The sequence below is a fragment of the Eschrichtius robustus genome, chromosome 21, assembly GCF_028021215.1.
Source record: "Eschrichtius robustus isolate mEscRob2 chromosome 21, mEscRob2.pri, whole genome shotgun sequence".
Lineage (NCBI taxonomy): Eukaryota > Metazoa > Chordata > Mammalia > Artiodactyla > Eschrichtiidae > Eschrichtius > Eschrichtius robustus.
This window is the reverse complement of record NC_090844.1, coordinates 9,764,279-9,787,309: the sequence shown is the minus strand read 5'-3', so window position 1 is coordinate 9,787,309 and position 23,031 is coordinate 9,764,279. Positions and strand designations below refer to the sequence as shown.

Sequence of the window (23,031 nt, the reverse complement as noted above, 5' to 3'; positions counted from 1 at the left end):
TTAAAAACATGTAAGGTTCATTCTCATTTTTTTTTCTGGCATTATTTGAACATGACTTGAATAGTACATAGAACCATTACTCTGAGCTGAGACAAGGCTTAAGGGCACGAGAGACACGGTCAGACCCACTTCCACTGTGAACGGACTCCCTGCACCATAGTCCTGATGGGAAATACCTACATGTGGCCAAGAGGACATGGTGATAGGTGAGAAGGCTACCTGATGATGGGGCCAAGGGGCTTGAAGGTGGTGATGGTGGCCGCTGGGGGGAGAGACAAGGGACTTCAGGTGAAGCAGTGACAGTGCATGGCTGACCCTCCTCCTGGTGTCTGTGTCCTGACTTGTGTGTACAACAGCCAAGACTCCACTCCACTCCCAATCAGAAAACTGTGCCCAACTAGAAATGACTCCAGCTGTACAAGCCTTTAACCGGCTAGGGAGGATTACCCTTACAATGTACCTGTAAGAAGCATCCCTAGATGTGTTTTGACTCCTTACCTTGGTAAGTGAGTTTAAACCCTGGCCGGTTCTGCGAGTGGTCGCTGTAAAAGTGGATGAGCGTTTCATGAGTTGTGCTCAGCAAGGGCGCAGGCAGGTCGGGGCCACTGAATTGCCCCATCATCGGGCTGGTGTGGAAAGGTCCGTTTTGAATTTCAAGGTAGTCATGATTAGCTTCGGTAGAAAAATTCAGAAATTGAATATGTGCACCTATGAAAAAATATGCAAAATCGGTAGAAGTTAATATCAAATTTTATGATAATGTTTACCACTAGGGATTAAAATTGTATCAGTTTCCCCAAACAGCATCTCTCTAGGTGGCCGAGTGGAGCGCACACTTCATGAATTACAATGATCCTTGGTTCAATTTCACCTCAGCTACCTACTAGCTGTGTGACCTTTGTCCATGTAGTAAATGCCCCTAAGTCAACTTATTTGTGAAATATGGGTGTTACCAGCACTGCATCACAGAGATATGCAGGTATAATTCTTAGAATGGTGACTTATATCCATACATATGGCAGTGATTTTGTCCAGCTGCTATCATAATCATTACAACCAGAAACACAAGGTTGTAATCGTATGTCAAATCATCCTTAATTTGTGGCTTTATCAAGGAAGAAGCCAATACAGATCTAACAAAATGCAACAATCTTTAAAAGTGGCTTTTAAAGGGAAGGGCGTACCACTGCACAAGAAATTTCTTAGTTTGGTTAGTGATTGTTTCAATTGTGTAGTGCCTGCAAAACAAATTACTGACGTTTGCAAGAAACTCACTCGGATCAACCCCACTCTAGCTCTCACAATTCAACCTAACAGCCTGGCACAGGGCAAGACACCAGGACCGTCTGAAGGACCCATATTGCTAGCATCATACTGATCTGTGTCTCAGATAAACTACAGTGATAACTTAGAAGAAAATCAAAATCAAAATAATTTAGTTATTTGCTATGGCATTGTGGTATTTTTGAAAATTTAATTGACTACTGTGTCTGAAATATTTTAATTCACTTTCAAGTTTATTTAGAATGCCAAAGACATTAGCTTTTGCATAAATCCAGGCAATTAAGTTAGATCTGTAAAGCCTAAACTGAGAATACCAACAGCTATTGTAGATCATTCTCTCAACATATGAGGAAAGCTTTACTTTGTGTTATTCTTCTCCTGTTGATAGATAAAAAGAGCTTTATGCTTTTCCTTTTCATCTAATATATTTGACATGTTTCCTAGGTTTTAGAATATTAAAATTATCATATTAAAGATCATGTTAACATGGATTACCTTACTTAAGTGTAAATACCTAAATAATTTAAAGCAACATATCTACTTAGTATTGATGGAAAATGCAGGTATCAAAAGCCTGAATTCAGTAAAAAAAAAAAAAAAAAAGAAGAAGAAAAGTTCATGCAAAGAGTAATAGGGAAGAACAACCTAAAGGTACTCAATAAAATTTAAAATCATCCAAGAAACACAATTTTACCAATTATGAAGAAAACCTTGTGAGGAGGAACAAAAGAGTAAATAATGGCCTTTCTGGTTGGGCAGAGTGTAAGGCCACCTATCACGCTTGGGGTTCAGTTTATCAGGTAATCACTGTTATGACCATCATTTCACAGGTGAGCAAACTAAGGCTCAGAAAGGCTGGGTGTTATGTCCCATGTACCACAGGGAGAGGCAGAGTTGGATGGACACCAGCTCCAACTGACAGAGCCCTCACGTTCTCTGGTTTAGCATGAAAACGTGCTAGTCGAAAGCTAATGATATCACCATGTTAAAAATATTACAATTTTTTTGGAGAAAATAATTTTGTACTAAAATTGTTCAACCTAGTTTGATAGAGAAGATTGGCAGAAGTAGAATGTGGAATGCTTCACGAAGAGACCGAGAGAGTGAAAAGCAGAAGAAAGACTTACAATGAAACATCTTTAACAAGGCAACCAAACTTCGGAATCCTTTTTGCAAGGAGTAATTCAATTTGTAACATATGGTCCAAACATATGTACTGGCGGCACATGAGCAGCCAGAGAAGGAACAACCCAGCCTGTGGCCGTCCTGCCCATTCTAATACAAGGCACAGCAGACGACCAACATGGAACAAACCTATAAATTTAAAACATTTCTGCAAATATTAAAAAGTGTTGAAGAGACATCAGTGAGCTAATTCATTTTCTCCTAAATCCCAGTAAATACGTTTGGTCAAAAGAAATTTGGAAGCAAGAAAAGAAGAAAGAGAGAGAGAAGGATTGAGAGAGATAAAGATAGAGAAAAAGGAAGAGAGAGAGACAGGGAGAAAGCAAACAAGGAAGGAAAGCAGGCAGGAAGGAGAACAGGCAGGGCTAGTGGTCCCCAGCCCTTCAATTCTGACCTGTCTCCTGTGACAGTTGAACCTCTTCCTAAGTCACGCATCAGTATCTGATCTATTCCCTCACCCACTGCTGAATTAAATACAGTTCTCTTTTGTGGCCTGGTCCACAAATCTGATAAGAAAAAGAGGTTTTTTTTAGCTAATTAATAAACTATACTAATGGATTTCTTTTTTTTTGGTGGCTACATCAAGGCCACGGAACCCCTGTGGTCTAGAGAGCTTCATAAATACCCGTCACATTCTTCACCAGGAGGAAGAACACAGAAGCTGACACAATAACAATCAAAAACGAATGTTGAATTACTGACATTTCTATTTATGTTCTAAAAGTACCAGATAGGATGTGAAACTAGGGCAAGATTAGAACACTTAAAAAACGTATTCTCTTTTTAGGTATAAAATCAAATAGCAGGGAAATGGCTTAAAATAGGCTCATTTCAGATAAGCATATGCAGAGTCAGATGTATTCATCCAGAGACGCATTTTGAAATTCACAGAATGACCCAGTCAAGAAAGAAATGAGAGACAGCAAGCAGATCAAGGGGCAAAAAAAAGGAAAGCTGGCCAATATCTCCAAAGCAAAGGAAATAGTGACCATGGCCTTTTACTGATTTGGAATTAAACTTGAAATGGAAATGGAATTATGACAATTATAATTTTATGAAAAAAATTAGCATATTAAGCAGGATAAAGTATCCAGCCACATATCAAACTACCTAATACATATCAGGAAATAGAACCAAGCCCAGCTCTAATCTGGTTTAGAATGGAATTTTTAGCTATCTAATTTTCAGCAAATTGTGCCCAGTTTGACATCATGAAGCCAAAATGAAGGGATTAAAATAAGTGTAACCTAGTTATTCTTTTATTATCTCACAGAATACCAAAAATGTGTCATTGCAACAAGAAAACCAGTCTGAATGCCCATCTTGGGTGGAATTTACACCGATTGTCATTACACACTGAAAATTAAGTGACAGTAAAAGGCACCTGCAGAAAAAATTTTGACTTTGGATTTTGACAGAAATTTGAATAGTAACCTGACCATGGCTTCAGAGTTAAACTCTCGTCTCTTAGTTGATAGAACCTGTGAATAGTAAAGTGCTCTATTTTATATCTCTGTGCATAATAAACACATAGCAAAAGAGTTAATAGTTTTAGAATTCAGTGGATAGTCTAAGGAGTCTTTTACATCCTCCTTACACTTCTAGATGGTTTAAAGGCATGGCCAATTTGGACCTCATGGTGTGCGGTGTAAGTGCAGTGGGTTTTAAATATAAAAAGCAATTATACTCCAATAAAGATGTTAAAAAAAAAAAAGGAATGGAAAAGTAGAAAAACTTGATTTCATTTCTGTTAACTATGCCTTTAGAAATTTTCAAGAAAATAGAGACACAAGTTCTGTGGTGATTGAGCTCATGCCAAAGCCACACAAAACAGCAACCCAAATTTGTGGAAAGGAAAGAAAACAACATAGAAATCATTAGAGCATTTGGCTTAGAAACTAAAAGCAGTTAACAGTTAAGTAATGCCTTCTCCATATCAGGCGTTTGCATTACTTCCGAACGGCTGTCGGAGAATGGTATTTTATTGTATTCGTTTTAAAGATAAGGGACAAAGGTTCAAAAACATGTTGATAACTTGGGCAAATTCATACCATCAGTCACTGACAGAACTAGGATTTCTACTCAGCTAACCTCAGAGCTCAGACATGAGGAACCACCATCTACACTGCCCACTCCTTAGGCAAAGTCCCTTGATTGCAGGCCCTCACAGAGGCTGGATGCAGGAAATAGCTGCCGGGGGGGATGAGTAATTAGCACGGGGAGACCAAGGTGGCTTTCACGTGATGCCAGAGCAACCAATCATTTTGTCTATTTAATTAAGCTATTGACTGGTCCATGCGTGTGGGATGGAAGAAGGATTAATCAGAAGAATTATTTGACGGAGCTGGTAGCTGCTTAATGAATGGGTCGGATATCTATCAGGTGGTCCCACACATATTCAGTCGTATGGAAAGATCCAAAACACAGCAATAAAATCCTCCATGAATGAAAGGCATCTAACCTATTTTTTTTCAAGAAAAGGCACTGACGTCTCATATTCTGGATAGGTGTGTTTTTCAGGGTGGCAGGGGGAATTGCAGTCACCTCTACAGTAATTGTTAGTACAATAATCCTTAACACCCTGAGCAACCCAAACCCAAACTGACAATCCAGGAAACAGGAATGTACATGCCTCTTCCCTAAATTTAAATGTATAATTTCATGTTTAGAAGTATATTTATAGATTATAAAATTTATCACAGACAAACCTGGTGTGGTACTTAAATTTAATCTGTAGCAAATTATTCCGAAGCATAACTACATCTATTCTAAAAAGCTAGGGACAGTCATACTATTTTGCAGGTAGTTAGGATTTAAGACATAAGGTTTCTTATTGCTTATTCTTCAAGATGCTTTCTAAAGCCCAATACTAGGCAATATCACAGATTTTAAAGGCAAATAATTTTAATTGTAATATTTCATAAATATTTTTAAAATTTTGACCTTTCTTCAAATAAATTTTTTTAGGTTCACAGATCATGATCATGAGGTCAGACAATCTAACTGTTCTTTTTTTTTTTTTTCCTGAATTACTGTCTTGCATATTGGTTTATCAGTGAGTGAGCAACATACGGAAATGTGCCAAACAATAGCCTTCTCAAATCACAGGACAGTAAAGTTGGGAAAATAAATTAATAAAATGTGTATATCCACTCATGAGTAAAATGTTTCTAATGAGGTTTGAAAGAAAAGTGGGAACTATTTGCAATAACAATTTAAAAACCAGCTAGCTTTTTGCTGCTGTTGTTTACGACATGCCAAGCCCGGTACTAAATTTCTCGCCCGAGTTGTTTTGGTGAATCCTCATGTAACCCTGTGTGGTTATTTCCTTTTTAGAGGTGAGGAAGACGAGGTTCCTGGAGGTTCACTCAGTGCAGTAGCCTGAGTGAACTATCACTACTCGCCTTATAAGCTTGTGACCCTCAAGATGCTAAGACCCTGTTGGAACCTCTTGGGTCACCTACAACTCCGATCCTGACACCTGACTCCAAACACTGAACCAACCATGTCCAGATCTTCAGATCCCCAGGGTGAGAAAACAGACCAGGCTTTGAGGATAGCTGAGCCAATGTTGGTTAAAGGCAAAGGCTTCTGTTCCGTCTACCACAGAGCACAATTACGGCCTCTATGTTCAGAGAGTTCAGGGTTTAAAAAACAAAACTAAAAAACCTGGAAGAAATAGAGTGCCTCTGTGATCCTTCTGTGAACTGTCTCCCCTTTTTTATCCCCACACTCTGGTGGCCCCTTCAAGAACTCAGTGGACATGAACCTCACGTGTGTTCTCCACAGTGTGGGGGGGTCCCTTCCATGCTCCTCCCTTGCCCTGGTGGCCTCACTCCCACCGCCCTCTTGGCGGCTCTCAGCTGAGCAGGTGGACCCTCTCTTTCCTGTTGCCCTCCTGGCACAGATTCTTAAGGCGAGAGCTTTGAAAACGTAAAAAATATAATCCTCTTCTAGGGCAACGATTTCCACTTATGCTTATGTTCATTCATCACTCAACTAACATTCATAAGTACTCAATTACTCTGAGATATTCTGGGACATTCTGTGAGTATCTAATTTGGCACCCCTATCATACTGTGTACTTTTGAGAAAATCACAGGTGGGGAAAACCCAAATTAATGAACTAAAATATAAGGACATCATGAGGCAGACAAGGAAAGGCGTGATAGGGAATCAAAATTTCACAAAGACTGTGACTTTCTGAAGCAGGCCAGAATGGGATTTTAGTGTACATAACAATTATAATTATGAACTATTTAAGGTAGGTAACCTGAAAGTTCATAACTAAATATGATAAAAAGCCATTTTCATAAACCTAAATCAATGCAAGTTATAACAACAAAAATTTATAGTACAATACTAGAATGAGGCATAACCTAAGAAAAACCTTAAAAATTGTTCAAAAGAAACTACCACCATTACTGAATTCCAGTGATACATTATAAAAGACAGTGTTATAAATAAAGAGATTGATGATTGAATTAGGGATGCTACATTTTGCACTTCATGTGCCTACTGTATCATCATTCAACTAATTTAATTTGCCTTAAAAAGTCTTGCAGGGCTGAATTGATTTTTCAAGTAACTTTCTGTTCTCAAAGTTATTCTGCCAAAGCTTTATTTAAATCTGTAAGCCACTTTCAATTAAAGACACAGTTATGTCAACAGAATAGGCCCATTTTTCACTCAGCCTAATTCTTTCCAAGATAAAAATTAAACAGTTGAGTTTTGAGGAATTAAAAAGTGCCTCACTCACCGTAACCAGTGGGCAAGGCGATCTTCCAGGTGCAGTCCAGGTTGCTGGGGTAGGTGCCCGGGAACCCCGGGCTCAGGATCACGCCCCCCATGCTGCTCAAGGTCCCCCCGCAGGTCGCTGTAGGCCAGACAAGGGGAGTTAGTGCTGTGTGTCATCGTTTTCCAGCAAGGACAATTCACTCCCCCCGCTCTATGGGACCATGCTACCTAGAAGCAAGTCTTCAGAAACGAACTTGCACCTCATTTCAGCACATACATAATGTGATGCCCTTTAGATATTTATGGGTCTAGTTCTCCCTCCTGAGTGTCCACTGCTTAAGGACAAAGACAGGTCTTCAGTTTATCTACTTCTGGTCCACAGAGGCTCCCAGTAAAGCTTGGTCAATTTAATGCATTTTGGTCAGGCATCCGATTGACTTTCAGGTTCTGAGTCATCATCAACACGCACACCTTTAAGTCAGGACAACTATCATTGTCCTGGGAGAGAGAGAAGGGGGTCTCGATGTTGGGTGCACCTCCTGTCAAACAAGGATGATAACCTAATTCCTTGAGTACTTAGTTACCACTGTATGTGATCGCATTCTTTTGTTCATCTCAAAAGACAAGAACCATTGGATGGGCATACAAACAGAGCCCCCAAAAGCTGTGTATCAATCTTTTTTCCTTTGTGATATTTAAAAACTCCATCAATGGGCTTCTCTTATTTTACATCTGTCCAATGATCCCACCAAGTTTTTCAGTATAACCCTCAAGTTTCAGCCTTCTTCCCGGGGCTCATCTGTCCACCATCATTTGGTAGCCTGACTCCTGCCTCCTGCTGGGGAAACCCCTCCAGGCCAAGCCCTTTCTTATGGTTAAACAGCATATTCAAAGAGTTTTTGGTACAATGGTATGGCTAAAGAACAAGGTGCTTTTTTTTATAAAAGAGCCAGGGATCTTGGGGTTTTAACTGGGTTTATATATCTTATTTTATACAGATTCCTGATATTTTGGTGAGAATATATGGGATTTTCACTCCAGGGCACAGGTCATGTCCCGCTGGAGGGATCCCATGACGCAGGGAATGCCAGCTTGGTGCAGGGCCCTGGCAAACGGCTTGGCTACCTTGAGGCTTGTCATCATGTTCAACTTAGTTAATATCCGTTAAGCTCTGGGAATGATGCTTGACACTCAGTAACTTGTAGAGAAGTGTTTTGCTGTAAATTGTCTTCATTAGTACTATTATTAAAAAAAATCAGGACTCGAGATTTCTAAGAACTTATCAGTAAAATAGTATCTCTTCATGGATTTCTAGTCCTAAAATCCCGCAGCTTGGATTAATCTAAAGCTAACAGCTAAAAAAACTTTCAATCTCTCAAATAAGTCTCTGAAATTTATTGTGGGATGTTCGTGAGTTTTCCAATGAAAAAACTTTCTCTATACCTTGTAAGGAATTAGGAGCAAGCAAGTGTTATGGAAGTTGATGCATCTTTGACATCTGCTAATATATGAAACATGTAAAATAAAAGATACAATTAATTATATTTGGCTAATATAGGTAAACTATTCAAATAAAACATTTCCTCACATAATACAGAGTGTCAGCAATGACATATCATTTGATTGAATACCCACTGTGAGTTGATTTTATTTCAAAGCTTAAAATATTTGAATTCCCACGTTTAAGGGAAAGCTCCTCATTTAAAAATACACAGGCAGACGGATGTTCTATGCCCGAATCCCTGTCCCAGTGAGTCCCTCCACAGGGCGGCTGCCTTGATATCAAATACTTTTTGATATAAAATACTGTCCCTCCAACTTCACATCACTTATTGGTACTTCTCAATTTTGTTTCTGGAAATGTGATTTTCCTGAGACTAAAGGTGTACACAGAACCCTTCTCAGACTCTCAGACCAGCTACATTCATTCTTGCCATGAATTAATCCACTGGCTTCTGATATGCACGTGCTGTGTGTTTAGTGCCTCGAGCTAGCAGTCTTGCATCTAATCCCTGTCGGTTGGTCCAGAGATGCTGGAAAAGCTGAGGAACCACATCCAGGGGGAGAAGGTGCTTGTCCAATCCAATAATGGCATTATTATGTTATCATCATGTAACAAATGTTTGAAAGGAATTTAAAAGTGCATCTTTGAAGCTCGAAAGTGGCTCAAGGAGATCACCATTACGTTACTGATAATCTGCACAGAGACCCAATGACGGAAGGCATGTCCATACCAATGCAAAGGGGAGACGGGTAGTTCCACCGACGAACAGTCCCTGGCATACAGGAGATGTGGGAACGGCCCTGTTCAAGAGAAAATGAAATAAAACTCACAGAACTGAACATAGAGTATTTAAGGCTTAAATGTTTGTGAGAATATCTGTACTTTCTTTGGTTTTCCCTTTTTGATTTAATTACAAATGCAAAAAAATCAGAACTCATGAAATCTACTAATGTGTGTTAATGAATCTCATATTTGGAATTAAAATAGAAAATAAAATCCATAATCACTGTGTTTCTTGTCACTGAAATCAAAATCTTGTAATGTCCCCTTCAACGGTCTTTATTTCTGCCAGGATGCTTCCCTAATGCTTACAATGTTGAACTGAATTGGTCAAAGTAAGTCTTTTTTTTAATCATCAAAAGTTACAGGTTTTGGTCTGAGAGGCTGAAAATGATTAGGAAATACTAGGTATTGATCTGAAGGGCGACATGTCAAAGGTAAGTAATCTGCTCATACATAAGTTAACTTTCACGGTTGCCTACGCTTCACGTGCAACTCACATGACCTTTACTGTTCAGCAAAGAACTGGGTCAGTTCTTCCTTTATTGGAGAAAAAGGGAGACTTAATATTCATTTTATTATCAGACAGCCTCACAGCTGTCAGATTAACGTGTCTGCGATGAAATTAATCCTCATCATTCAGGGTCTCTTTATCCTCTAAATATATAAAGTTTTCAACTTTCAACCTTCAAAAAATCTGTCCTATTATTACTCTTTTAAAAATTAAACAGCAGCAGGTTAAATTCTCAGTGTTTCGTGCTAAAATCTCTTTTAAGATGAAAGAGAAGGTAGTGAACGGGCACCTCTGTGTGCAGACTATTCATTTTTGCTTTTTTCCTTATTGTGACTTGGTGGTTTTATGTGCCAGGCATACTTACCCTGTGAATTTCCATTTGCCAAACAAAATTGGCATAGAGGCAGTTGAAAAACAAATCTTTAATTCATGTTAAATAATCTCAGCCATATTGGGAACGCATCAAACAAGAATTTGCACTAAGGCAGTTATCAATGACAAACCGATTCCCCAAGCTTAGGAAGGTTTCATACTCAATTCATGTGCCACAAAACTCATTTTCTCCTACTTCCTAATATTCTTAAAAGTTGTTACAGTAAAGGAAGACTACACTTATACTTAAAGAAGACACGCAGGATAATGCTTTTCCTGCCAAATTTCATGCTCTGTATCTCCTCATTCTCTGATCTATTACATTATCTTTAATAAATTTCTTTCTGAGTTTTGGATGAACATAAAGTACAAAAGCCTTTAAAGATATTTATGGAAGACTACCAATAAAATGGTCATTTATTACCAATCTAGGTCACGTTCTGCTATTGATTTCAGCAAAGACATTTCATATTAGTGATTCCAGCTGAAATTTTTATAATGGATCCAAAACAAGACAGGAATCTGTGTATTTATTTACTAGCTTCAAATGGGAATTTTCGTTTTTTATCTTTTAAAAGAAAAGTAAAACAAGTCTAGAGAGAAGGAAATCATTAATCATTCAGATATCCGGGACTGACATTTGATGTGTCCTGTCTCTGCCACTTTATGCCTGAATCTCACTAGGCAGATGCATTTATAGACATTTGTACGTAAACCATAAAAGGAACAATGCTTTTCATGAATAATATGTAATTAATGCATGCTGTCATTCCAAATATACTAATGTGTTAGCAAAATTCCCAATTGTTAGCAACTTTTTAAAAAGTCCAGAATCCTTTTTAACTCATGTGAATGAGAGGCAGTCACAGCTTGTAAATTCAATGCTTGAAACTGTTATAAAGAAAAAATAAATCTTAGTTTTCATTTGAAAACCAGAGCTAAGTGGCCTGACCGGACTCTACAGATGTGTGTCTGTGGGCTTTTATCTCTAAGCAGCATATTAAACAATTCACTGTAAGAAATGTCTTTACTAAATCGCCCTTTCTAGTTTCTTCTCTGAGGGCTACAGAAGTCTTCCTGATGAAAGGATGCTGACAGGAACTGCAAAGTGCTGTCATAAACGTGTAGAAAGATGAACACACGTGAGCGAGAGAAAGTGTTAACGTGCGGGGATTTGGGAGAGGAGAGAGACAACATGATATTTACGTGGTTTAAGTCAATTTATAAAGAAGTAAAAAAAACCCAAAAAGCATAAAAACGGCTTGTCAGTATAGAGTAAGGTATTCCTCTAAATGAAACCCCTGGGATGTGACTTATGATTCTTTCTGCTGTAACCCGTGAAACAGGAAGTTTCTTTCTTAAAGAATCAGTTAAAATGGCCTCGACGTGCTTGGTTAAAAGCTTGTTTCCATGGAAGAAGTTTTGGCAAAGCTTCTGCAGTAACTCCTGTTCTACTTGCCAAGTCTCTGCCCACGTTTCTGCAGAGTCAAAGCAATTACTGTGATACCCACGCAGGTTGTAGGTTGTTTTTTTGTTTTTTTTTTTAAACATGATTTTTGCCTTTTATTTACTTATTTATTTTTGGCCGTGTTGGGTCTTCGTTTCTGTGCGAGGGCTTTCTCTAGTTGCGGCAAGCGGGGGCCATTCTTCATCGCGGTGCGCGGGCCTCTCACTGTCGTGGCCTCTCTTGTTGCGGAGCACAGGCTCCAGACGCGCAGGCTCAGTAGTTGTGGCTCACGGGCCTAGTTGCTCCGCGGCATATGGGATCTTCCCAGACCAGGGCTCGAACCCGTGTCCCCTGCATTGGCAGGCAGATTCTCGGCCACTGCGCCACCAGGGAAGCCCTGTAGGTTATTTTGATGAAGGCGGGTTTATATGCTGATGTTTGTTTATAATAATAGCTATACTGGCTTTCGTTTGCTGAGGTGTGTTAGGTGTTTTACTGATATTTTCTCAAACTTAAGACTGAGGCTGATTTCTGCAGGTGGTCCCTCCAGATGTGCCAGCTTGTCTGCCCAGCCCCTCCTCTCAGGCACTGGCTCACTCCCCTTCTCCATTAGGGAAAGATGTGCCCCCAGTGCCACACCATGAGGCTGACTGAGAGTAACACAGGTTCTGCACGTGAAGCACTTGCGGGCAGGCCATCAGCTTCCAGCGTTCGCTGCTGCTGCTCTAACTGGTCTCAGTTCTGCAAGGTATTTACCCCAGCACCCAGAAATGGGACAATAAGCAATGCTGTCACTGCACTGCTGCATCTGTGAAACTTCTCTCTGACGAGTACTCCAGCTTTTATTTGTCACTTACAGAATACAACTAAACATAATGTTCTTGAAATACTATCAGCTTCAGTGCTGTAATAAACATACAGCAAAAAGTACTCTATTACCTGAATTAACTGAAGTGTAGAAACCTAAGCAGGCTTAAATATGTCTGTCGGACTTTGGAATATACATGTTTAGATTTCAGTATTCATTGTTGGTAGGGAGAATTATATGTGGATTATGCTAGAGGACACAGATAAACTGTTCTGGGAGTATGCTTATTTGTGGCTAACCCAGAAAACAAATAACAGAAACATGACTCATGTTGCTATGCATTGGTTTGTAAAATGTTTATTAAAACTTTACATACACAAATTTAATAAAAAAAATAAAAGACTATAAAAACTTCTGGGGGCTTCCCTGGTGGCGCAGTGGTTGAGAATCTGCCTGCCAATGCAGGGGACACGGGTTTGAGCCCTGGTCTGGGAGGATCCCACATGCCGCGGAGCAACTAGGCCCGTGAGCCACAATTACTGAGCCTGCGCGTCTGGAGCCTGTGCTCCGCAACAAGAGAGGCCGCGATAGTGAGAGGCCCCCGCACCGCGACGAAGAGTGGCCCCCACTTGCCGCAACTAGAGAAAGCCCTCGCACAGAAACGAAGACCCAACACAGCCAAAAATAAATAAATAAATAAATAAATTTAAAAAAAACCAAAAAAACACTTCTGCTTAACGTTTCTTGAAAAGCATTTAACCCTATTATTTGAGCACCATATTTACCTGGCACACAAGTAGGCACTTGAAGATTTACTGAACTAAATCATAAGGACAGTTTGCAATGCAGGACAAGCATGGGACTCAGAGCCAACCCAATGATCGGGTTGCCAGGAGAGGACTGTTAAGGAGACCGTGTCAATGCTTTGTCCCTTAGAATTTTATCTAGTTATTGGGAGAATATACATTTTGAAATAAAAGTATTATGAAAATAATATGCTCAACCTTAAAAGGATGCTTTATCATTTAGAAGCTATTTCTGCATCATCATTACATTTACCTGTATGCATGGCTTAATATGACTACTTTGATTCACAAACTGAGTGAGAGAAACTAGATTAGGTCTCTGGGTGCAAATCTAGGGCTTTGTCTTAAGTGAGCTGGCTGAGGATTACCATGCTGAGCCCCTCTACTACCAAAAGCTCAAATAAAAAAATAAAATACCTGCAGCGTGTACCCAGGCTCGCACTGAAAGGACAGCACATCGTTCACCATGTATCGGTCTCCTGTTTTGATGCTATTGCTGGGAAGGGCTGGTTCTTGGCAAGCAGCAAGACCTACGGCTGGGGAAACGTAAAGAAAAACACAAGTTATGTAAAATGAACAATATTCTTATCATTCGAATAGCAAAATAGCGTTTTCTTATTGCTCTCCTCCTACAGAAATGAACAAAAACTCTCTCCCTTGTTTGTCTACCAAGAAGACATTAACTTTCAATCAGTTATGAGCTAAATCTTAAATATTAATTTATTTCGTTTCCATTGTGTAATGAAATTTCTTTAAAGAATAAAATTTGTTACTTCCACATTTAGTGTAAAACACTCCAATTCCAATGCATACACATTTTAAAAGGTCTTTAAGGAAACCGTTTCCTATTATATGCAAATCCCCATGATATGGCTCTCTTGCTTTTTGTTTTTCTAGCATAATTAGCAGTCTTTTTGAAATATTCTAAGTGTGAATCCGGGAATTCTATCCTTCGGGAAAAACATAATATGAGAACAAATATTTTATATTCAATCTCTCTCTCTCTCATTTAAAGACAACAAAAAAAATTCTCATGAACAGTTTGTTCTTTAGGTAAAAAGGACCAATATTTACAGGCCCTAAAGCTGTAATCAGGCACTTTCCTAGATGGAATTGCCTTTAGTTAAGACACTAACAAAATTTTTTAAAATGCATCATATAATATTGGAATTCAGCTTAGAATATCAGATCAATGAATGCCAAGGACCACTTAACATTGATACTTATTTGTATAAGCCCTTATCATATGAATAATCAAAATATGTAGCTGTGGTATTTTATAGAATCAAAAATGTATTTGAAATGGTGCTAAAGATTTGGTGATTGCTAATCATCTTCCATGATTCTAGTACATCTTTTTCTCACATCCCAAGTTACCAAGCACTAATAGGTTATCCAGGGTGAGAAATGGGAGAGAAGGACTTCTTCAGAGCAGACCAGCTTAAAATCCTACACGTGCCCTTGGACTGAGACTTTGGTTCTTGTTCTCTTCATTAACATGAAGGAACTAATCAGGTTAACTAACTGACTGGGACTCTGAGTAACGGGGCGGGGCTGGGGGAGGGGAAGATTGTTCTTCCAGGACGTGAAGGCAGGTCTATGCAGCCACACAACTGTGGGTCCCAGTGCACAGTGAGGACGCATGCTGCCTGCCCTGCCCTCAGGACCGGGTCCACACCTGTGGGCACCCACTGCAGCTGGCACATCCCCTCTGCTCGTGTGCATGCTCCACTGTCCCCATCAGACTTCCAGGTCAGAGATAAAATTATTAAGAATTTCCAGATGGGCAACAGCATGCATGGGATGCCTCTGAGAGCAGGAGCTGGTGCCACTCCACGCGGTGCCAACTCACGAGGCAGCCTTGGGGTCTGGACAGGCAGCACCTGGAGAAATCAAGGGCCAGGCAGTCCCCTGGAGACAAGGGACGAAGACAGTACTGCTTGCCAGTCACTCTCCTGGCTGCCTCACGTTGCTCTAATCCTCACAAGAACCTTAATGTAGACTCCGGTGTCTGACATTAAGGTCAAGGCAGAGCAAAGGGAGATGGGCAGGCCGAGGTTCCCAGGTGCAGGTGTGCAGACCCACCTGCCCACCTGGGTGAGCTAACAGTCAGTTTCCTCCACTGCCCTGCTTTTCAAAGTATGGTAAGTGTGGGAGCCTGTAAGAGATGCACACTTTGGGTACCCCAGAACTATTGGACCAGAATCTGCCTGTTAACACCATCCCTGGTGATTCTTACGCATTAAAGTTTGAGAATCACCAGTTTGCCTCACTTTACCCCGGAACCTGAGAAGATGAAACAGAGAGGAGTCTTTATTTCTCATCATCAGTGAGATTGTTCATTTGAGAACATCATGCTATAGAAATTACACTGGATGGGCACCAGTGTGTATAAACAGGATAATTTCAAGCCATGAAACACATGGATTCTGTCTGGGATGAGCAGGTGTGAGGTGTAGCATAATGTTTTTCTAAGCTGAAATTGATGTTCCTTAAATGGCTATACACTAAAAACTATAAAACACCATATGCATTAACTGGCAATATTTTTCATTCCTAGTACAGAATTTTAAGCCATTTGGGGCTTTTCATAGATGATAAAATTGCTAAATATGGAAAAATACCATCACTTACACCTTTAACTTTTTTATTGATATAAATCTAATTTATCTCCCTCTCCTTTATAACTTTAGAAAATAAACTGCAACTATATTTCAATTTCACCTTTTTTTTCCCATCACAGATTGGCATGAACTCCTACTGTATATCATTTATTTTTTATTTGACCTTAAAAAAATACATTTAAAATACTTTTGCCATAAAATTTCTAACTATAATTTAGAATACTAAAAAGATAAAGATACTTTATGATTTTGAAACACATGATAAACATGCATTTTTTTGTCCAGTATTTAGAGCAGGATAAGCAGGACCTTTGTAGATATAGTTAAAATAAGTTCAAACATTTTTTTTTCAACTTATCATTGTCCTCATTTCAGCTGGCATTGTGTATGGTTTTCAAACTTCACAATTCAAAAAAAATATGTTGTTCTAACTGGACAGCTTAAAACAATAATGAATATAATAATCAAAGAGAGAGGAAAGCAGACCAAATGGAGAGATCAATAGAGTTGGATTATTTGGCAGCTGCAAAGAAATCGAAGAACAGATATGTAGAAACATGAGCATTAGGTACATGACAGGTCATCATAAACACTATAGGGAATATATTGGCTACTCCTTCATTTTGAAATGAAAAAATCTGTCGAGTACATTGTTCATTGTAACCAATTAAAGAACCATTCTTTTGCATAAGCACACCCTAAGACAGAAGTGTTGTTCACAATCTCTGTAAACCCATAATCCAAAAATTGTATTAAAGGTCAGACAATGTGCTGGAAAACAGGTGAAGAAAGAAGGCACAACTTCACCTAGGGAGACCTGATGGGAGGATGACAATAGATGAAGTAAATGTCAGATGTCATGATCACATAGATCTAAACCTACATGTGTCACCCTGTACACTCAGACTTCTATACAACATTATTCAATGTCCACACATCTTATTGATATCAAAGAGTAGCTGTAAAGAAAGCCCCTTTAATTAAGAAAAAGTATCCAAAGAAAAGAAACTACTTTTTTATTCATTGTCTAAGAAGTTTAGTGTATATGTGTAGCTAAAAATATTTTCTCTTACCTGTCAACTGTTGGCTGGTTCAGTCCACATAATAAATGCTATTCTATTCCTTCGATTTAATAGATCATAAGGTCTCATTAAAGCATAGGGATTTTGTGTCCAGTGTCAAGAGAAGCAATCCCATGAATTTGGGGGGGAGTAGAATTTTTAAATGTGATTGAAGTTATTATTAGTTTAAAACAGATTGGTATAACTTTAAGACGTTTTATGTAATTGCAGTTGTAACCACAGTGAAAACATCTATCTAATACACACAAAGAGAAGTTATGTCACTACAAAAAAATCAATGAGACAAAAAAAATGGAGTAAGAGGAAAATAGAGACAAAAATGCTATAAGACATACAGAAAACAAAGACACAGATTGGCAGAATGGATTAAAAAGAAGTTCCAGGCATATGCTATCTACCATTTACTCATTTTAGATCTAAGTACACACGTAGTCTAAAAGTGAAAGGATTGAAAAAGATATTTCATGCAAAAAGGAACCTAAAGAGATCAGGGATGGCCATACTTAGAATAGATTTTAAAACAAAAACTGTCACAAGAGACAAAGAAGGACATTATATAACAATAAAAGGATCAATTCACCAAGGAGATATGACAATAATAAATATATATGCACCTCACACTGGAACTGCCAAATCAGTGAAGCAAACACTGACAGACCTGAAGGGAGAAACAGACACAAACACAAGAATAGTATGAACCTTCAATATCCCACTTTCAGTTATGGATAGAACAGCCAGATAGAAGATAAGGGACAGAAGACTTGAACAACACTAAAGCCCATTTAGACCTAAGCGATATATACAGAATACTCCACCCAAAAAAGCAGAACACATATTCTTCTCTGGTGTACATGGAACATTCTCCAAGATAGGCCACATGTTAGGCCACAAAACACGCCTAAACAAATTTTAAAAAACTGAAATCACACAAAGTATTTTCATCAATCACTTTAGAATGAAACAAGAAATCAATAGCAGAGGGAAAAAAAGAAAATCCACAAATAGGTGGAAGTTAAAGAGCTCAATCTTAAACTCAACGAATAGGTCAAAGAACAAATCACAAGAGAATTTAGCAAATATCTGGAGACATGAAAACAAAAACACAACACATAAAAACTTACGGGATGCAGTAAAAGCAGTACTAAAAGGGAAGTTTATAGCTGTTAATGCTTACATTACAAAAGAAAAATGATCTCAAATAAACAACCTAACTTTATACCTCAAGGAACTAGAAAAAGAACAAACTAACCCAAAAGTTAGCATAAGGAAGAAAATAATAAAGATTATAGGAGAAGTCAATAAAATACAGAATATGAAACAGTGGAAAACATCAACAAGACCAAAAGTATTTTTTTAAAAATATCAACAAAATCAACAAACCTTTAGACTGAGAAAAAAGTTTTAAAAGACTCAAATAATTAAATTTAGAAATTAAAGGCATTTAAAAAAACTATGAACACTTGTACACCAATGAAATGGATAACCGAGAATGGATAAATCCCAAGAAATATACAACCTACCAAGTATCATGAAGAAATAACAATTCTGAACAGACCTATCATTAGTAAGGACGCCCAAACCCAAGGGCCTTCTTACTTCGTCCTTGTCCACACTCCGCATCCATCAGCAGACCTGTCAGTTCTACCTACCATGTGCACCTGACATCCTTGTTTCTCCTGCATCCCACCTCCTCTGAGCCACAGAACTGAGCTTCCTCTGAGCCTGTTGACAACTGCAACAACTGTTTATCCGATGAGGATACCCCCTCTCTTGTCACTGTCCAAGTGGGTCTCTACTCAACAACCTAATTGATCCGGTTGAAGGATAAATCAGATGATGTTACTTCCCTGATGGAAACTGTTCAATGTCTTCCAACTGTTCTCAGGATAAAATCCTGGGCTACAAGGGGGAGAACATTCTCTCTCTGGCTCACTCTTTCAATTTTGTTTCCTGCCTCTCTTCTGACTGTCCACAAGGCTCCCTCTAGTCTAGACATTTTTTTTTTTTTTTTTTCGGCTTCATGAGTACATAGGTGCCTTTCTACCTGGGGTACCCCTTGATAGTTTCCTTTGACTACAATGCATTTCCCTTAAGTCTTTTTGTGGTTGAATAATGTCCACTGTTTCATCCTTCCTTCAATAAATATTGTCAATGAAAAATAGAGCACCACAGTTACTTTGCATCTCAGAATCCTGCTTATTTGCTTCAAGGTGCTTAACACAATCTATAACCATCATGGTGTTTCCTTATATATTATTCCCCCACCACTAGAATATAAATTCTGCATAAGCAGAGACCACGTATGGTTGTCTCATCATGACTCTATCTACGGAGGCTAGAGGCTAGAGCAGGCATATAACAGATGCTCCAATAAATGGGGATGAATGCAGCAACATCCACAATTTATTTTCGGGGGACAGGGATGAGGGGGCAATCATCACCAAGAGGAGATGAGTCTCAAATGAGTTACAAGGGTGGATGCACCAAGTGACAACTGATAATTTGAAACCAAACTCCTTTTCATGCGGGCAACTCTCCGAGTAATGGGCAGAGTGAGTAGCAGTAGAATTTCTTTAATGATTGACGATCCTCTCAAGCAGCAACCAGAGACTAGCTGATAAATACAGAGTTAATGTTGGGACCCACCTCTTAAATCAGTGGCAGGGACAGTAGGTGATGGTCCAAAGAGTTTAGGATTAAGCATCAGTTCTGTATACTCCACCCTTCCCCTTCCCAAACCCATTAATGCCTGAAATTCCAAAGACTGTCAAAGGACAACAGGAAAACTGTACTCTAATCCCTTTATTTTAGGAGAGTCAACTAAAGAACCCAGGGATTAAGTAGTTTATATTACACCTTTCACTAAAATTTAATACTTGTTAAAATGCCAAAACATCACTGTTAGGAGAAAAGTTTTGAATCAGTTACCAGTTTTTTGTGTGTATTACATTCAACCCCAAATAAATCTGGGATTCTCTTGTTACCCACCAAACAAAGTTCTGTTACTACTGAATGCCCAGAATAGTCTTGTAAGAGAGACTTCACATTACCAGAAGGGTATCTGGAACATTCTGTGATGTTAGGTAGAAGTCAAGAAATACAAGACTTTAAACTCTTCCATGGTCCTTGGTGCAATTAGAACTTGGTATGAAATGAGGAAGACATGAATTATCAATTGATGTTAATGAAAGCAATTTTAATAGGAAGCAGGAGTTGAAAGGGTCTCAGGAGAGTCTTTGAAATAAAAGCACTTAGATAAATTTTATGGATCAACAAATGATTGATATAGAGTTAAATACAAGAAGATAACTTCATTACACCCCTGAATGGACACAGTTTACAGGATGCCCACTCTGGTGGAGGTACAGCGCTGTCTTCCGGGGATGCACAAGATGAAATCTCCATAAATGCACCCAGGGGTATATGAGGTGTTATCTTGTCCAACCTTTCATTTCCTGTGATTTTTACTCATGCCCGCCATTCAAGTTGAGAAACCTTATTAGTATTATTAATATAGTATTAAAGTGTCATTAAAACATGCATTAATAATTTGCATGTATTTATAAGGATTACTGTAATTGCAGAGGGCTATTTCAAGCTGTCAGTCTTCAACTATGATAACATCTCACTAAAAATGTGTAGTACTTTTCATTTCAAAAACTTAAGGCATTTTCCAGAATTTTAATCCTCATTACACACTTCCTTCTGAGTGCCTGTTTTGAAATGAGTCCACAAAGGAAATGAAATGTAGTACTTACTTGATCACTGAAAACAAACAGAATGCAAGTACTTTAAAAGCACATCCATAATAAACGTAGCTTTATAGTGATAATATTCTGTTGACCATCAGCGTAGACCCCTGCAGGAATTAATGCAGTTCACTATACTATGTTCTCACCATTATATCAAAAACTGACATATGATTGTCATATAAAGTTCACTTCTGAATTTTCTAGAAAACCTTTTTTGAATACAACTTCAATTGTAAATTATAAGTACGTTTTAGAATACAGACAAGCAAGGAACTTATCTCTTTTAATTACTGCATTTTCATTTTTTTAAAGATAATTAAATAAATTCTATTTCCTTTTTTCGCTTTTATTGCCAGAAATTTAAAGCTAAATTTAGTGCCTAACAATACCAATTATTTTAATATAGGGGGCTAGTATATTTATATCTTTCCCTTAGTTTAGTTGCCTTTTAAAATTTTCTTTCTTTTAATAATTTCTTTGTTGTATACTTATTTTTATTTTAAGTTGCACCAAATACTTGAAGAACGGACAGGTTATCTTTTTTTCTAATCTATTTTTTATTCATCTGAGTATTTATCGTTTGAGTGAGATCTTATAAAATTCATGCTATACAATGCTATATAATATTATTTTTCATTATACACATAACTACAAATTAAATACATATGAAAAGGACTTCATCATGTATAATAAGTTTTGAACTTGTACTTGAAATACTACTACTATATTACAGTCAGCTCTAGGTCAAATAATATTTGAGAAAAAATTTGTCTGATAATAGTAAAATACTTTATATTTATTTTATAATAATCATTTTAACTAATGACAATTAATACACCGAACTTGCAAGCATGCTAAAATGTGAAAAAAACCTCCATTTGACTCTACCTTGTAAAGGATAAGCATTCATTTCAAACAATGAAAGAGTTACTATATTTACTTTTCTCTGAAATTTTTATTGTTTTTTCATAATAACTACAAATCACTAATTCAAACTCCTCTCTTTTTCAGAATAAATATATTGTAAATGTGTTACCGCAATATTATTGTCTTTTTATAAAAAAAAAAAAATTATTGTCTCTCTCTCTCTCTTACACGAGGCTGTCATGGCCATAGCTTACATGTTCCAGGCTCTGACGCATCTGTATAATGTTCTGTATCAAAGGGCCAGAGTCTTAGACATGGGAGAATGGCTTCCACATCAGACCATGTCCTCTGCTGGGCTACTGTTTAAGAGTAGAATAGCTAACTTTCTGCTTTGTAAGACATCTGAAATTCACACTGCACAGTAGCTTCTCTATTTCACTTGCCTTCCAGGGGTCAAATGTCATATCTCATAGACTCTAGAAATATTTTGTTAACTCCAATGGGTTTCCCAGTAGAGAGTGTGAGAGGGAAAAGGTCTCAACAAAGACAGTGAAATAAAAAAATCTTTCATATATAGAATTATTTTGGTGCTGTTTGGACTCAGTGCCATATATCAGCACTAAATAGGCTTGAATAATTGCAGAAGTCTTTCACTTGAGGTCAAACACACTCATTGGGTTTATGACATTAATCTGGCATAGATGCCATTCGATGAGGTCTTATATGGTTCCCTGCAGACCCAGAAATTAAGTATCTTCCAACATAGCAAGACAGAACTATGTGTAAGCTCAGGCACAATACCAGTCTAATTTAATAAAGAAGGTTTTAGTAATGTAAAGTGTGACTGTTAAACAAGCACTGCTGTGTGTAAAACTCGAGATAAGTAGTTTCTATTTCAAGCAACCTCTAAAGGGAGATTGTCTCAACTAGATGGGTTTATTCTGCTAATAATGTATTTGTAATGTAAATATATATTACATTTAATTCTATATAATTTATCTGTAAATATCTCTGAATTTGTTCACAGTTATGAAGAAACCTATCTCACTACTTTAAAGTTACGTGTACTAGATAGATAGATGATAGTTATAGATAGATGGATAGATAATTTTGTTTAAAAACGGGACATACAAGAAAAGTTTCTCTATGGTTAATCTAAATAAATAATTTTAGTATTCATCTAGCCTTGAACTAGAGCAATTTTAAAACCCATAAAAAGACTTCCACTTCTACTTGGGATATAAAAATCTGTAAAATACAACCTCACTC

At 38.0% G+C, this 23,031-nt stretch overlaps 1 protein-coding gene across 1 annotated transcript in view; it reads right to left on the bottom strand.

The window, feature by feature from the left end:
• CSMD1 (CUB and Sushi multiple domains 1) overlaps positions 1–23,031 on the bottom strand; it is a 1,889,718-nt gene that overhangs the window by 154,338 nt on the left and 1,712,349 nt on the right. The window contains exons 39-42 of the mRNA XM_068531988.1: positions 13,855–13,973; positions 9,441–9,510; positions 7,229–7,345; positions 499–708 (exon numbers count right to left, since the gene is read on the bottom strand). Coding sequence (XP_068388089.1) covers positions 499–708; positions 7,229–7,345; positions 9,441–9,510; positions 13,855–13,973 — 516 coding nt within the window. The remainder of the gene's footprint in view (positions 1–498; positions 709–7,228; positions 7,346–9,440; positions 9,511–13,854; positions 13,974–23,031) is intronic.